Source organism: Tripterygium wilfordii, chromosome 10, assembly GCF_013401445.1.
Source record: "Tripterygium wilfordii isolate XIE 37 chromosome 10, ASM1340144v1, whole genome shotgun sequence".
In the NCBI taxonomy this organism is placed as follows: Eukaryota; Viridiplantae; Streptophyta; class Magnoliopsida; order Celastrales; family Celastraceae; genus Tripterygium; species Tripterygium wilfordii.
Genome location: NC_052241.1, coordinates 1102669 through 1119175, shown reverse-complemented (window position 1 = coordinate 1119175; position 16507 = coordinate 1102669). Strand labels below are relative to the sequence as shown.

General features: G+C 33.4%; 1 protein-coding gene across 1 annotated transcript; it reads left to right on the top strand.

Moving 5' to 3' along the window:
- The first annotated feature begins 4635 nt into the window (after window positions 1-4635).
- LOC120007005 (probable WRKY transcription factor 75) lies at window positions 4636-6771 on the top strand. Its single transcript, XM_038857145.1, has 2 exons — window positions 4636-5027; window positions 6375-6771. The coding sequence occupies exons 1-2, from the start codon at window positions 4651-4653 to the stop codon at window positions 6556-6558; spliced, it is 561 nt and encodes a 186-aa protein (XP_038713073.1). The 5' UTR covers window positions 4636-4650; the 3' UTR covers window positions 6559-6771.
- The last annotated feature ends 9736 nt before the right edge of the window (window positions 6772-16507 follow it).

Below are 16507 nucleotides of genomic sequence, written 5' to 3'. Positions count from 1 at the left end.
AGAGACATTTTTAAAAATATAGGAATTTGTTACATTATTCCCACCTATTTAAATTATATAAAACGTAGATAATACTATATAAGTTAGGATTTCTTACTGATGTGGTCCGTAAGTGAAAGCTTGAGGAACCGGGGGTATATAAATTATATAAAACGTAGATAATACTGTGTAAATTACGAGTCTAATGTTATATTTTTTTGTCCCCAATAAAAATCAAAGTGAACATGAAAATTCTAGACCATTGAATATAAATTCGAAATATTCAATGTCTCTTTTTGATTTTTGTTTGTGCAAAAAAAAATATCATTAAGCTCTTAATCTTGATCAAAACAGAATTATTAGTTTTTTCAAGAAAAATAAAAAAAATTTGTAACATGATCTAATGAATTTACAACGGGATCCCGTTGTAAAAAAAAATTACAATAGACCCCACCATCCGATCCGAAGCTTGAAGTGTTATAATGCATTGGCCAATTTAGAATCTTCAATTAGGGGAGGATAAATCTCTATATGTTAGTATAATAGGAGAATAATTAAGAATTTAGATGGTAAAATCTGTTAGAAATTAAAAAAAGAAAAAAAAAAGTGTCCCACATCGGTTATATAAGAGGCAACCGACAACCATGTGGTTTATAAATTCGAGTTCAACTCTTTCCAAATGTAGGTAGTCCTCTTAAGGACAAACCAAATGAGTCTTAGTCCTCAAAATGAATTGGGTTCAAACCTCTCGGAGTCTCAACTGACCATTAACTCTAATGTGTGGACATGGTGGATACAGTGGGTGGGATGCGGTTATGGTGGACATGGGCCTTTTGAATTTGGGCCGATACTTATTGGAAGAAGGGAACGGCTGAGCGAGTTGTTAAATTTGGGCCAGAACAATTCATAATGGACATCGAAGGAGGACTACTACTCTCTTTCATGGCTCTCTGGCCTCTATTATTGGATGCTAAAGACTATTAAGTACCAATAATTATGAATTACGGTCATTTTTTCCGACTTGAGTGCCCTTAAACTCATTTCTTTTGAATTTTCAGTCAAACTTTCGTCATCTTACGAGAATATTCAACGTACAGAATACTCCACTTGAAGAAAAAATGTGCTTCTAATGCCTAGCCCTTGAAAATTAGCCATGGAAATATGAGATATGGTCAAAGGCTTACCCATATATATATAATATATATATACTAGTGATTATTCTCTCTCAGACTAAGTTCTTAATTGTCTAGAAAATTTGACTGGATTCATGGTCACAAAATCAAAATCTCGCTATTGTGATGTGTTGAATGTGTTGAATCTTCTGTGTCGGTTATCATTATTATTATAAAGCAAATTAACTTAGTCATCAACGTACACATCATATTTATGCGCATGTCCCTTCATGTGTAAGAACCGCAATTACATCAAATGAATTGGTGTTAGATGGATCCCACATTTCAGAATTTTCTTATTAACCTCCAAATGTTGACCAGCCAGCCATCACAATCTATATTTATATATATATATATATATATATATCTTTCTTAGTTTAATGTAATCCATTGCGCAATGCTAATTTGACTGACCAAAATTATTCCTTAACAATATTTAAATTTATCTGTCTAATCTAGTCGGGAGCCTATGCAATGCTTGAGAAGTGTTATCAACAAAAATAATATAAAAAAAATTAAGTTTTAACAAATATTATGCATAAAATTACTTTTACAATATATGTCATCGTACTATAATTATAATTAAATTAATATTATTATATATTTGTTAAAAAAAACTAGTTCTATTGGTCATTTTTGGACTCTATTTGAAATTTACATACAATTCAAATTCCATCCTAAGACGCCACATATATAGGGGTGGAAAAAAAATCGATTTCGGGTCAGACAACAACACGTGTTTACGAAATCCTAACCCGGATTGGATTCCGAAACAACTTAATTGACCAAACCCAGATTGTTTTAAATCCGGAAAAGTAAATTGGATAACAATCTAATCCGGGTTAGAGTCCGCACAAGTAAATCAAACAAGATTTTTGTATTTGGACCCGGACATGATTTTAAATCGGACAAAAATTTTGTGTTTGAACCCGGATTTCAGACATATAACTTATGTTCAAATTTGGTTTAATCCGAGTTTTGAAAATATTCGGTCATATATATATATGTGCATGTAATTGATACATTCAAACGGACTTACATCAATAGTTGATTAATTTCAGTGTTATTAATGAGAAGAAATGGTGACATGCCATGCATGCGTGCACTATGATAGATATTTGGACACAACACAACCAACAAACAAATTCACAAAATGGTTAGGATCGTGTAAACATCAGTCATCGTCTCAGTTCATGACACAACACGGTTTCACATATATGGTCCAATATATACATATATGTTGACATGTATATATCGACAATGAATCGATCAATATGACAATGACCTTAAAGCTAACACTAATGACATGGTCCTAGCAAAACCAATTCACGACGTAATTGAATTTTCTGATTAATTCTTTTTTCAAGTCTAGATAATATATACATTAATATTAAATATAATGTTCTAATTAGTCTATTGTTATTATCATTATCTCTTTATAATATATACACAATTAGCGATGTAGGACTAGGGATATGGTATTTACAAGATTGAAATGCCACGTTGTCATAATCGTACCTAATTTGACCTGGTGACTCAGATCGACGTAGTGGTTAAGACTAGTGATTAGCCACTTGTCCCACACTCTTTTTGGTAAATTTCACTGTTTACATCTTAAATTAGCCGTTTTATGTTTTAGGAATATTTTCATAATTTTATTTTTTTTTCACCCTTTTAGGATTGTAGTCAGCCCTAATGATCATCAACTTTGATTTTGAAGAAATATATTCTCTCAAATTTGGTATATTCTAGTGCATTTTCTTTTGGTTAAACGTTGGTTTGATCTCCTTCGTTGTTTCCGTTTGCTTTGGCCTTATGACGATTTAGAAACTTCTCGATTACGCAAAATTATATGGTGGTGTTTTCTTTGTTTTGGTTATGTGTGGTTTGAATTGATAATGGCATATAAGTCCCCACTAGTCCCTTTCCAAGCTGTTGATGAGAATATTAGATGGAAGAAAAGACCAAAAAAAGGAATCCAAAGCCTTATGCTTTTTATATCAATTATTTCCATTGCTCATATAGTTTTCTAATTAAATGATAATATGATAATAATAACAATATTTTTTTTTTGAAATAAGGAAGGGAGATTCGAACCCTGATCATTAGGATGATACACACCATTCTTATCACTCCAATTATTGGCTCGGGTGTACATTAATCTTATTAAATGAATGTGAATATATAACATTCAAAACCCATATGTTTCTTTGTCGTACCAAACCCTATCATAGTGAGGAAATTAATTAATGATCTCTCGTATTGTATTTGACTATTTGGTTAATTTCTTGGTAAATCAAATTATGAGCAAGACCTTGTAAGCTATATAATCGATTAAAAATAGCCGAAGGAAACTTAGTTTAGTTTTATCTATTGAGATATGAATACTTTTATATATTAGTCTCCTCGTGCGTGTATGGTTAAACATGGACTATGAATAGTTAATGCAACTTTTACACTTTTTTCACAATACATTGAATCTCTCATCAAATGTTATCATAAAGTGGAGATATATGGGTGCACCAATATCTCAGAACACTTTTAAACACTATTTTATTGAAAAATGAATAGCTGGTCATTGGTTAGATGGTGAATTTGATCGCAATAATTTTAGTGCAAGTGGGCAGTCATGAGTTCAAATCACATATGTATTTCTATTATCACAATTTGCGAGATGTGTCCTTACTCATCCTATGAATGTCACCATGCATTATATCTTATTGTACTGGGCCGAGGCCCATGTCTCAACTGATCCATGTGGCGTTGCTGGGTCTTCCATGTAACTCAAGATTTACCAGTTAATTATCTGGTGGGGGGCAATTTGGTGGATTCCATGTAACCAAAAAAAATTGAAACATGATTAAATATTTGTGGATGCATTTTTGCATCCATGCAAATGTATTGTTTATTATGAGGTACTAATTTTGTGGATATTCTTACCTTCCCCTCACAGTTTTATTTCAGGACATTGTCACGCCTCCCCTATTCAAACCCATAGCTTCTTTAGTTTGGGAGGCTGAATACCCAAGTACTCAAGTGCAAATATATTTTTTGAAGTTTGACCGAAAAGAGAAGTATTGTTGTATGAATTCGAACAAAATATAGGTTCGCTTTTCAAATTGGAGGGTCGTAGAATATTGAGTTAGAGAGTCAAGTGAGGGGAACTTCCGCCTCCTTCACCGCACTTAACTCTCTCTTCTATAATCCAAGCAAGGTGAAGTTACTACCCCTCCTTAATCCTCCTCATTTAACTATGTAAAACATCAATTCAAGCAAACCCTTAATCGTGATGGCTTATGAAAAATTTAACTTTGATTAAATTCCTTAAAATCTCATTAATTTAAGTTAATTTAGTTGACGTTTACACATCAAGAACAAGACAAATGAAATTTGGGGGGAAGGGACCCACCCTAGCTCGCCAAGGCAGCCGCCTCTCATTGTCTTAAACTTAAATTCCAATTAAAAACTAAATCCCTCTTCACTTTTTCTTCCTTCAAGAATGGATAACTACACGGGCCTAATCTTCCCATCTTCTTCTTCTTCTCCTCCATCATCATCTTCAACTTGTAGTTTGTCCATAAACATGTCTAGTAGTAGTACTATATCTCATGGGTTAGTCTCAGAAATGGAGGTTCTGAACAATAATCTGAATATTGGGTCTCCGGATCCAATTAGGAGCAGCTTAGGTGGGTCTGAAATGGAAGATGAAGTGATGAAGAGATCAGAAGGGAGTGATATGAAGAAGAAGGGAGCAGTGAAGAAGGTGAAGAAACCAAGATATGCATTTCAAACAAGAAGCCAAGTTGATATACTTGATGATGGCTATAGGTGGAGAAAGTACGGCCAGAAAGCTGTCAAAAACAACAAATTCCCCAGGTATACACATATACATACATACATACATACATATACATGATATACTGCTTTCTTGCTACATCTCAATAACCTTCTAGTCTCAATAACCTTATTTAGGAATCTAATTCACAAATTAATTCCATATCAAAAATTTGATCATATGAAAGTGAATGGTGACATATGTTATTGTGGAATTATTACAAATATATATATATGAGGGTTTATGTCTCGAATTACTGCATATAGCTGAAGATCATTATCCAGAGATGTTTAGGTAGTAATTTTTTAATGTGTTGGATATATTTTGGATCAATAGCCTGTAATGCATCTGGCATAATCGGTTGAAAATCTCAGCCCTACTCAGTACTCAGATCTCAGTCCTACTCAGTACTCGTATCAAAGATATTATCCATTTTGGATTTATCAGTTTTCATGGATACATAAGGGCCCACACGGCTTGATTATTCTTGAACCGTTTCAGTTAATGATATTTTGACTCAGGATAAGGTCTCTTAATGTGGTAGGGACTACCTGGGTTTCCTTATAAGCCACATGGTTTGGACATCCCAAATTGATGTGGGATAGTTTAACATAATCATGAGTGTTTCTTATACATGTTTTCTTTGGTAATTAAATTACCTATATACATACATACACAATAATGTCCTCCATATTATACATGTCAAGTTAGATGCTTGAGTACGAGCTAGTGATGGGGTCAAATTATGAAAACATGAGATCGAGGATTGCTTGCATCTAATTGTCGGTGGAATCAACAGTTATCATAGTCATTCATGCTCTAACTCTACGATTTGCCATGGTGCTTTTTAATTTGCTCGTTTGATACTAATGGTATATTGATCATTTAATGATAGTTCTATATATATATATATATGCATGAAATTGTCGTAATTGGAGCCAAACCATATGGACTCGGGAGGTCTTAAATTCGATTGTCACTAGGAGAAAATAGCAATATACCCTTGTGGTCATGCGCTGAGTTTTGGCCCAACTGACCCTATCATCAGATGGGAAATTTCCATGTGTACAGGCATGATGGCTCAAGTTTAAGCCTGTATCAAATGTCCAAATTTCAAATTTGTATAAAATCCTTCTCAATTTAAAAAAAAAAAAATCCTTCCCATACTATTTCAAAGTGCATGAAAATCAAAGCTATGTAATAACCAATGTCACATTATGGCAAAACTTCATTATGTTAATTTTGAGGGTTTAATTGAAGAGTGTGTGTGTGTGTATATACACACATACATAATTAAGTACTTAATATATAATTAAGTACTTAACATGTTTTTCTATGTTTGATTGTTTTATTAGTAATTATTATATATTACTGTTGTCTAATTGCAGAAGCTACTATCGGTGTACTCACCAAGGATGCAATGTGAAGAAGCAAGTACAAAGATTAACAAAAGATGAAGGAGTTGTGGTGACAACATATGAAGGAATGCATTCACATCCCATTGAAAAGTCTAGTCATGATAACTTTGAACACATCTTGGCACAGATGCAAATCTACACTCCTTCCTTCTAATTCTATAAAAGTTAAGCTTGTTGTGTTGTGTATCTCTTTATATATATATATATATATATATATATAGTAGTGTATGTAGTTTTGTTTTCTTTCATGTATTAAATTTCACTGCATGCATGCGTATATAAATATAGAGCCCTCAATGTACTGGAATCGAAAACAATATTGTAGCAGATTCGGTTTATCATTGGAAAGTTAATCACCTTACATATATATTTGCAAGGATAAACCCAAACACATCAGCAAATATTGTAAGCTATTGGCCATGACTTCGCACAAATTTGTTCTCCTGGACGTCTTCGGGGGTACTTAGGCCCAGAAAATGCATATGTCGTATGTGAGGTGTTTGAACTTCACTTATATGTCTCTCAATTGGGTTATGTCAATCCAATATGGGATTAGTCTTAACACTCCCCCCACCATACTTGTGGGCTCAACCTAATAAGTAGACACAAGTAGAGTCATGTCCAAATTGATCAAATCCTTGCTTTGATACCATGCACATTAGAAATCCAAACTCAAACACATAAATGAATATTGTCCGCTCTGAACCATGCGCCTGCACATATTTGTTCTCTTGGGTCGTCTCTGTGGTACTTAGGCCCAAAAAACGTGTTTGTTGTGTGAGAGGTATTTAGACTTTGCTTATACGTTATTTGATTGGATAATGCTAATCTGATGTGGAATTACAAGTTTATGTCAAACTTAAGGGTTAGCTCAATTTTTTTTTAAAAGAACTTTTAGTTCGTTGATAATAAATACATTTTTGTTAGGTTGAAAAAAAAAAGGGGAAAAAGAGTGAATCAAGTATCATCCAAACACATGAGAGCACTACAGCATTGATCAGAGCATCTTAGCTGAGCATTTACAATGGTGATATGTTGTTGGGTTTATTAGAAATCATTGGAAAGCGTGATATACTGACATGACATAGTGTGGGATGAAAGAGACATGTGACATGCTACAATGATAAAGAGAGAAGTGGTAGAGAGAGAATGAAAGATTTGTTCTTAACTGTAGTGTTAAGTGAGGCCCAATCAAGACAAAGAAAGTCTAACATCTAGGCGAACCAAAGTCCCGTCCTCTCTAGTCTCCATTGCACAACAAAAAAGATCGATCAAAATGTTATTAATGTATCCATTCATTCCTCCTTGCCTCATCAAATATCACACGAAATCAGAAATCTGAAAAACATGGACCTATATATATGGCTAGAAGAATAGTCTTTATCTTTTTTCCCGCGCCAGCTTTTATCATTATTGATTGGAGTACTCGTGGAGACCACCCATATATATAGATATATATCTTTGAGTGGCCAGTGGCCACTGACACTGTCACTGTTTCTTGGATTGATTCCCTGGAATCTATCACTGTTGCGATCGATTGTTCAATCACTTGCATATTTGAGCCAGATTGGTGCAATGATTGATATGTTGTAGGGTCATATATATATATATATATATATATATGTATGTGCAAAATGTGACATACAGACGACCCTAAAAACTGCAACAGCAAATTAATTATACTAGTTATATTTATCTTATATTACTTAATATGTCAGCCAAAACCCATCTGGAGGAAAAAGATGTATTTCAAATTATTCGGTCGGTGATTCGTGCGCTTGTGAGTATAAATTGGATTTGGACTCACTATATTTTTAACAGTCTAAAATTCCACATCAGTTTCCTATCTGTTTGAATAATTTTGATCATATGTGTATTTGTTAATGGGAGGGCTAGTGATACTCCCTGCGATCTCGAAGTTTCGGCTTAAGCTTCGTGCCCTATCTGAGTTGAAGATCTAAGTAATTGGGCTTCTCCAGACTTGGGCCTTAGTTAAATTCTAGCCTTATTCTCCTTTTACCTTTTGGGCTGCAGATTGCATTGGGCTACCAATTCAAGCCTTATTAAAACAAAATATTGTAGTATCTGTATATCTTTTATTTCTGTCTTGTCAACACTATTACCGTTGGCTTTAGTTCAAACTATCCGTATAAGGCTTATAGCCGCTTGCTTTAAGAGATAACTTTTACATGTATGAAATTCAACTACTACTCTCAACAACCTTCTTCTTCTTCGTCTCCTCCATTTGATCTCTAATTCTTCCTCAAAGACTTTGAACACTCTAAAGTATAACATGGTATCGGAGCACTCTGGTTCTCCACCTCCTCAAGCAGCCTCTGTGGCAGAAAAATGTGACTTCAGGCATGATGTTTGAGGTAGACAACTTGATCAGAAGGTCTCAAACCTTATCCTTAGGTATATCATCTGTTACTTCTTGTTGTTTGTCTTCGAACTCAAATGTCAGTGATGGAACTTTCTTGCAGCCCTAAGCCTGTAACTTTAAAAAACATTTGTGAATGTGGATAAGGGTGTGATGGTTGGTCGACTCCTAACGATTCTCGACCCAATTAATAAATGATGCCCAGTCCATATGCGCTTGGAAATTGTTGGATCTCTGTGGAAAAATCCCTTAGAGCGACGTAGTTTCAACTCTCCCTCTATAGAATGGCTTGAAGATTTTGAGCTCTTTGCCATGTATCGTCTATTTGTAATAACGTAAAATCCACCCAACTAGCTGTTCATTGGACAACTAATTGGTAAATATCGGACAACTGACTGTCCAAATGATCCCATTTTGGGAGGTTTTTGACGAAAGTATAATAAAATTTTTTCCCTCAATTCTTTTCAAATTCCTCCCCTTAATTTATTTCTTCTAAACTATCGAAACAAGAGAGTTTGAAGGAAATTTCTCTTCTCTTCCCTTTCCCCAAATCCCTCAATCAAAACACACTTTTATTGTTTCACAAAGCCGGTGATAAGAATTTTAGGGCACGCATTCGAGTAACATAATTTAGTGATTGTTTGTCTTCTTCATTGATTCTTGATGTACTAGCCATATTCGAGCACATAATAGTTGATGACTTAATCATGGATGATGAAATGCCAGAGATGCTAGAAAGATATGGACTGTGCCTCCTAAAACCCTTCTCAAACAGTGCACACAAACACACGCAACCTATCAAGAACAATCTGCATATATAAAGCACACAAAAAAAGAAGACAAGTTTCTTTCGGTTCTGGGCAAGTTTTTATCCATTTCTCACTGCTCAGAAATTACAAGTGAGGAATATAAGTGAGAAAGCACATCAAGGAATTCTATTCTTTGTCTTCAATAATTACTATACCAAATTTGACATACTCACCTCGTGTTCATATGACTTTTGAACTCTCTAGATCAACCCTTTTATTTCATTTACTTAACAAATTGGAATAATAAAAATATAAATTTTTTTTTAAAGAATTGAACTATATTCCTTTGGAATATGCATTATCCCCTTAAAACACAGTCTTAATTAAGAGCATTTTTATCAGTGTCTGTATAATTGATCTTATATGTAAAATAGAGCACAAAAATTAGGGGTGCCCAAGGTCGATTTTTTGAGAAAAATTTGACCTTCCATTCGATCGATTATTGTAGGTTGGATCGGTCTTTTCAGGTTTTCGATCGATTCTCACTAATATATATTTGACAATAACCAATTAATCGATTTGGCATGATTTTTTTTTTTTGGATAGTCCAATAAAAATTAAAGAATATTGACAAAAGTAATCGTGTATTAATATTTGAATAGGTAAAATAAAGAATCCGTTAAGATACAAAGAAACAAAAGAAAAAGGAATCTTTTGGTGAATAACACGACCTATCATTGACCAAGAAAGCAAAAGAAAGGGTCATATCTTCCTGGCTTGCTGTGAAAGCATCAACTACTTTTAAGTTCTCCATAATCTATTATATATCTTAAGTCAGTTCCAAATGCTTTAAAACAAATATATTGGAATATATTATCATCAATCAATCAAACCCACCCCAAAATCCAAGATCACAAGGGCTATTTGTGGGCCCTGTAGAGGTTTCAAGCCTATCCAAAACCCATTAATCCCACACATTATTCAAGGGCAAATATGTCATTTCAAGAGCCAAAATCTCTCTATATATATATAGATTCATTGTGTAGGTTTCTTTGAACTTGAAACATCCAAAAAATGGAGACTGCCCAAAACCAGAGAAAAGGCTTCATGAGAAGTAAGCTAGCCAAGTCCTTCTCTAGAGTCACAAAAACTATCAAGGTTAGACCAACCCCACCACCAACCCAATATGGTCCTAATTCTAAAGACTTCTTCTCTGCAAAAAACTTGCCAAATCCTCCATTAATAGTGCAAAAAGTCTCCTCTGCTGCTTTCAATGACGACTCTTATGGTGGTGACCCAAATGTGGACAAAAAGGCTACAAGCTACATTTTGTGTGTTCGTGAGCGATTCAACCAAAGAGAGACTAGCTGATTCTGGTTCTTGGTAGGAATATTGAAACACACACACACACATATATATATAATGGAACTCCTCTTTTGATTACTAATTAGTTGGTTATCATGTAGTTTCCTTTTAAGGTTTATTATCTATAGAGTTCATGTAATTTTAATGCCAATTTACTTACTTTTTAAAAAATACAAATAAAAGTCTTATATTTTTATATATATAATGTTCCTATGGTTTCCTATAGGTTTTGTTTGCGTTGATGCTAATATATAGTTGAGTGATAGCCTAGTCGTGAATCTCTAGGCTCAAACCAGATAAAGTCGGAAGCTTCTGAGTTCAATTCTCATTGGGAGCAATTTCATTGTAGCCATGCGCTAGGATTTGGTCCAACTTACCATGTTGTTAGGTGTGAACTTTTGTGCTTGGGGTTATGACGACTCGTGTCTATACCCATATTCGATGTTCAAAGGACAAATTTGTACGATATCATTCTCGGTTATAAAAAAAAGTTGTTTATGGTTGTTGATACATGTTATTAACAATGGTAGAATCAAAGAATTTGGGTCCATTTAGGCAGGAAGACATATACTCATGTTAATTAAACATAATACACGCACCTTTCAACAGAGAATGCATGCCAATAAGCCACTACTACTTTTTTTGTGATTAGTAGTTGGTGCATCTACTTAACAATATCAAAGTAGCATTATAAATATGAATATATTTTTTTTTCTTTTTTTTTAATAAGAAATGGATTCTAGAACATAGGGTTCGGTGTGAACCTAGTAGACCACACCACACCTGCTGCCATTGATGTGAGATTGGGAACCTACCAACAATTTTTGTGTGTGACAATCTAATTGAAAGAGCATGGTCTTTCTTGTTAGCTACGAGGTTGGGCCGGATAGGATATTTTAGTCAAGCCCAGCCCAATGACGAATTCTCTAATTATGAGCATGACTTCTATGTCGTGTGATTGATGGTCTAACCTGTTCAATTTATGGACCGTCATATCTGTGAGTAAGATTTGACGATCCCAGACAGAGGTTGTCCAAGTTTCAAAATAAACTGGTGAGAGTTCGGGATCCGATAAAGGAGTTTTTCTTGGTTATCTTCTTGTGGTAGTTGCCGTGTCAGGGCTAGCGATGGCGGTGGCAGCGGAGACAAATCGAGGCAGAACAGAGAGAGGAACGAAATCGGCACTTTGTATGCATGAGATAGAGAAAGGGTTTTGGGATAGAGACTTAGAGTTAGGTTTGTTGTAATGTTGTTGTATTTTTTAAAATTTTAATTTTTGTTGTCATGAATTGAATGATATAGACACTTCAATAGCATTCTTCTATATGGTGGTATTGAGCTATGCATGTTTAATAAAATCCTCAAATTGTGTGGCCTTAAAAAGAGATCCCAAAAACTTATTGCTCCAAATTTGGATCTTTAAGATGAACCAATACAGATTAAACTGGCCATATCTATACTTTATTTGGGTAATATAAAAGAAAATAAGGATTTTCCTATGTTTGCGTGATATAAAGTAGTGAAGGGTACCTCTTACCTTACAAGTTGTCTCACAATAAATTTTGTTTTTTGGAAAAAAAATATATATTTATTGTTTACTAATTTTGTTTTGACAATTTGTGGACCCTTTTTGAGGATACTAGTTATTGTATTCGCTCTCAATAATGGAACCACAGTTTGCAAACAATATGGTTTGCCTGCTCAATCACTGTCTTTTTACATGTTTGAGGTCACTAAAAAATATCTACAAATATATATATATATTATACTTTTTTGTGTGTAATATCATTTTGTGTCAAGAATATAATTTCACATCGATATGAGATAACTTAGTCAAGTGGCTTATAAAACAAAACTCGTATATCCACGTTTTCTTAGCATAAGTATCACTAGCGATGATCCATAAAAATAAAGTTTTACATATCCGATATATTTATAATGAACCGATATATCTAAAAAAGATAATATTATTAATGTGTTTGGGTCGAGAATTTTAATATTTTGACAATGAATTTTGAATTTTGATTTTAAGGGATTTTTTTTTAATTTTGATAATAAAGAAGCAATGTCCTGTTTGCTCTTACTGATGTACTCATTCTAGGACAAAAGGAGTGGTGTTAGAGAGAAATAATTGGGCCTAGGTTAGGGCCCACTGAGAGGTGAGATTTTCCAATACCAGTCAGAGTTCCACGTGTCGTTACATCTGACGTTGATGTTGTCTACCTTAAAACTGCAAGAAATTTGACGTTTGGATTTGGCCCACATCATTCATATCTTCAATTTGCCAAATATGACTGGGGTTTTCACTTTCTTCTATGGTCCCCAATTCAATTAAAGTACAATCTCTTAATTATAATCTCTTGGATTATTAATGTTGTAAAAAAAAAAGTGAAATATTGTATATTATTCAACCGAATTGTTGTATTTATAGTCAATTTAATTTATTTTTTTTTGAAATATACACTTTTAATAAACCTATATATTTTCAAGTAGGTCATATGGTAAATTTTCTAAATTAATCAGAATAGAGAAATTGATCGTTATCGGGTATAAATCCTTCCAGTTGAGAGATTGAAGTTTGACTCTATAAGTTAATATATTAGGATTCACCAATATGTTTGGAGGAATTGAGAAGATCCTAATACTTCAGAATTTTTTTGGGTGGATCATAAATATTTTTTTGTTGAAGTTTAGGGTTGTGGTTGACCTAGCAAATTTCTTTTTTGCTTTCACTTTAAAAGGCAAAATGAAACAAATTGTTAGAATTGCAAGTAGACACACACGCCCTTTCATCTCTATCCTTTCAACTTAAATGGTTTAAACCCAAGTATATCCAAAGGAGACGTACAAATTTCATTAAGAAAAGAAGCAAAATTTGGTCAAGCATTAGGGTTTTTTTTGGGGGAAAAAACATAAATAGAATTTGGCCAAACAAAAATAGAAGTTCGTGAACTTAGGTTTATAGTTTTTTTTTTTTATTAGATCCAACGGATGAGAATAAAAGCTCAGGAAAAAAAATAGAGAACCACCGTGTATGTATGTATGTATAAGAATTCTCGTATGCATATCAAATCATGTTTTGAAGGCATAAATAAGTGAAGTGACACATGAGACACACTGTTTTAAGTCTCACGTGTTACAAAATCGATGGTGAAAAAATAGTTCCATATTCACTTGTGTGAGTGTGTACTAGCTTTTACCAAAGTGAGTAGAAGCAATGATCTGTCTAGAGGACCCACTTTGATTGATCATTGAAGATGGGAAGGAGAGGTATTCGGTAGTCACGGACTCATAATCAAAGAGTGGGTTGAGTGACTTATGCAGCTGATTTTTCCTCCATATTATTTTCATGCTTTTTCTCTTACATTTTATATTTTAAAAACCAATTTCTTTTTATACTTGTTTTTGAGTTTTGACTTGGCTCTTTTTTCTAGTCAATTTGCACCTAATGTTGTTGTCTAGGTCAAGTTTCATGATAGTAAGTTAGGTTTAAAGCTCATCAAACTTGACTGACTTATTTTTTTTTTATTTTTTTTAGCATCTCATACTCTCTTTATATTTGCAATTTTAAACTACTATATATATATATATATATATTCTTTAAAATTTTTTGAAATATGATTGGATAGATAAAAAGGAGTACCAAATTTGGCATGAACCCAATTAGATTTTTGAGATTTGATATGCCAATTCAAAGGTGATGGTCATGTCAATAGAACTATATTCTTGGACCTCCTCACAGTGCTTGAAACTTGGCTTTCAATAGGAGCTCATGTGGGTCTTTGTTTTTTTTGTCTTAAACCACTTGCTATGCTTTCATTGGTCCCCCATGCTTATTAATGCTCTAACTTTGTTTTTTTTTTTTTTCTAATCAAAATATTCCCTCCTAATGCATTCCATTTTGCTATTAATCCTAGAATGGATTTAATTATGTGATTAAAGTAATTCTTACTGATATTACTAAAATAACCTCCATTGGGATCCTGGTATGTGGCAAACAAAATCGAGTTCCCATCAACTTGAGAAGTATCCTCGGTCACCGATGACCCCAGCTCAGGAGGAGGCATCTGAGAAGGTCGCACGGGACAAGGTAACTAAGCAGAGAGCATCCAGGAAATCGAGGAGAGAGTAACCCAACAAGATCGAGACGCTCCCTAGTTGGACAAACATATACCTAACTTAACTGATTGTCAACCGAACCATCTTTCGTTGGTTCAAGCGAAGACTTAAACCATGACCTTATAATCAATATCATCATGGATCAATATTTTGATGTTGCTGGTAAAGTAATTTTTGTTTAATCAATCTCCTTTCTTCTTTAAAATTCATCTTTAGTCAAAAGATTAAACTTCAAAGTCTCAAAAACTATCAAAAACAGAAAAACCCTAGGGGACTATCTTGGGTTGAAAAATTCAATGTTATTTTTTTGCCCTTTCTTTTTCTCTCAAGATTAGGAAAAAGAATATTTATCTTTACATAAAAAAAAGGCAAAATTATATTTGTCACATGACCCTTCTTCCCTCGTTACGTATCAAAGGGAGCTTTCTCTTTTTCATGCATTGTTACATATTTAGCAAAGTTGAAACTAGTTTCTTCAAACCCACTTTTGGATAACTAATTAACTCACAAGACACTCAATCGCAATTTCTACAATTCTATTGGAAAATAGTGTGTTTAGATTTCTATTGATAATATCTTTCTTCTCTCTCTAATTACAATCACATGAACACCAAAGATTCATATGTTCTTCATGGCAATATTGGCATGACTTTAATATATTTAATTTCTAACTAAATTGAAGGTATTTATAAAAAAAAAAAAACTAAATTGAAAGTATTTCGAGTTAGGACAAGTAATAAAGGGATTATACATACATATACATTAATTAAATGTAAGAACATGAGTTCAAATTACCCAACACAAACATTTTGGTTATTATTTAATGAATTTTGAATTACATACAATATGATAGTATCTTCAAAATAATGAGAACTTCTAAACTAAATATAATTATTGCAATTAAAGAAAGTTTAACTAGATTGAATATACCAACAAGAGGTGGCTCGGGTGATAATCGGCTGAGTTAGGCATATATATGCCCAATGCTCGATTTCAATGAGAAGCAAATTTCTCAAGGGTATTTAAAAAAAAAAAAACTAGATTGAATATCATTTGAGAGATTTTCTTTCATTTTTTTAATAGTTAACATTTTGAAAGGTTAAAAGATCCCGAAAATGTGCGACCGAAAAAATTGCAAAATTAATGTTCATAGTCCTACCCTTACGTTTATTTTTAGGAATTGAATGAGGCATTCGAAAATAATTGATTAAGACTAACCAACATTAAATCCAAAAAAGTTGCACTATAATCCATCAGATAGAGAGAAAACACTCTCAAATTTCGATTAATTTCTTCAATGACAAATTATAGGACCGATTACAACTATAATGAAATGAAAATAAAAAATGTAAAATTAAGAAAAATGTCCCTAAAACCCTAAAAGATCCATTTGAGGCCTTAAACAATGAAATTTGACAAAATTTAGGGCGGGACTAGAAGTAAAGTGGTTAGTCTTCACAATCACATCAAAAATAGTCTCCGGTCAAGTT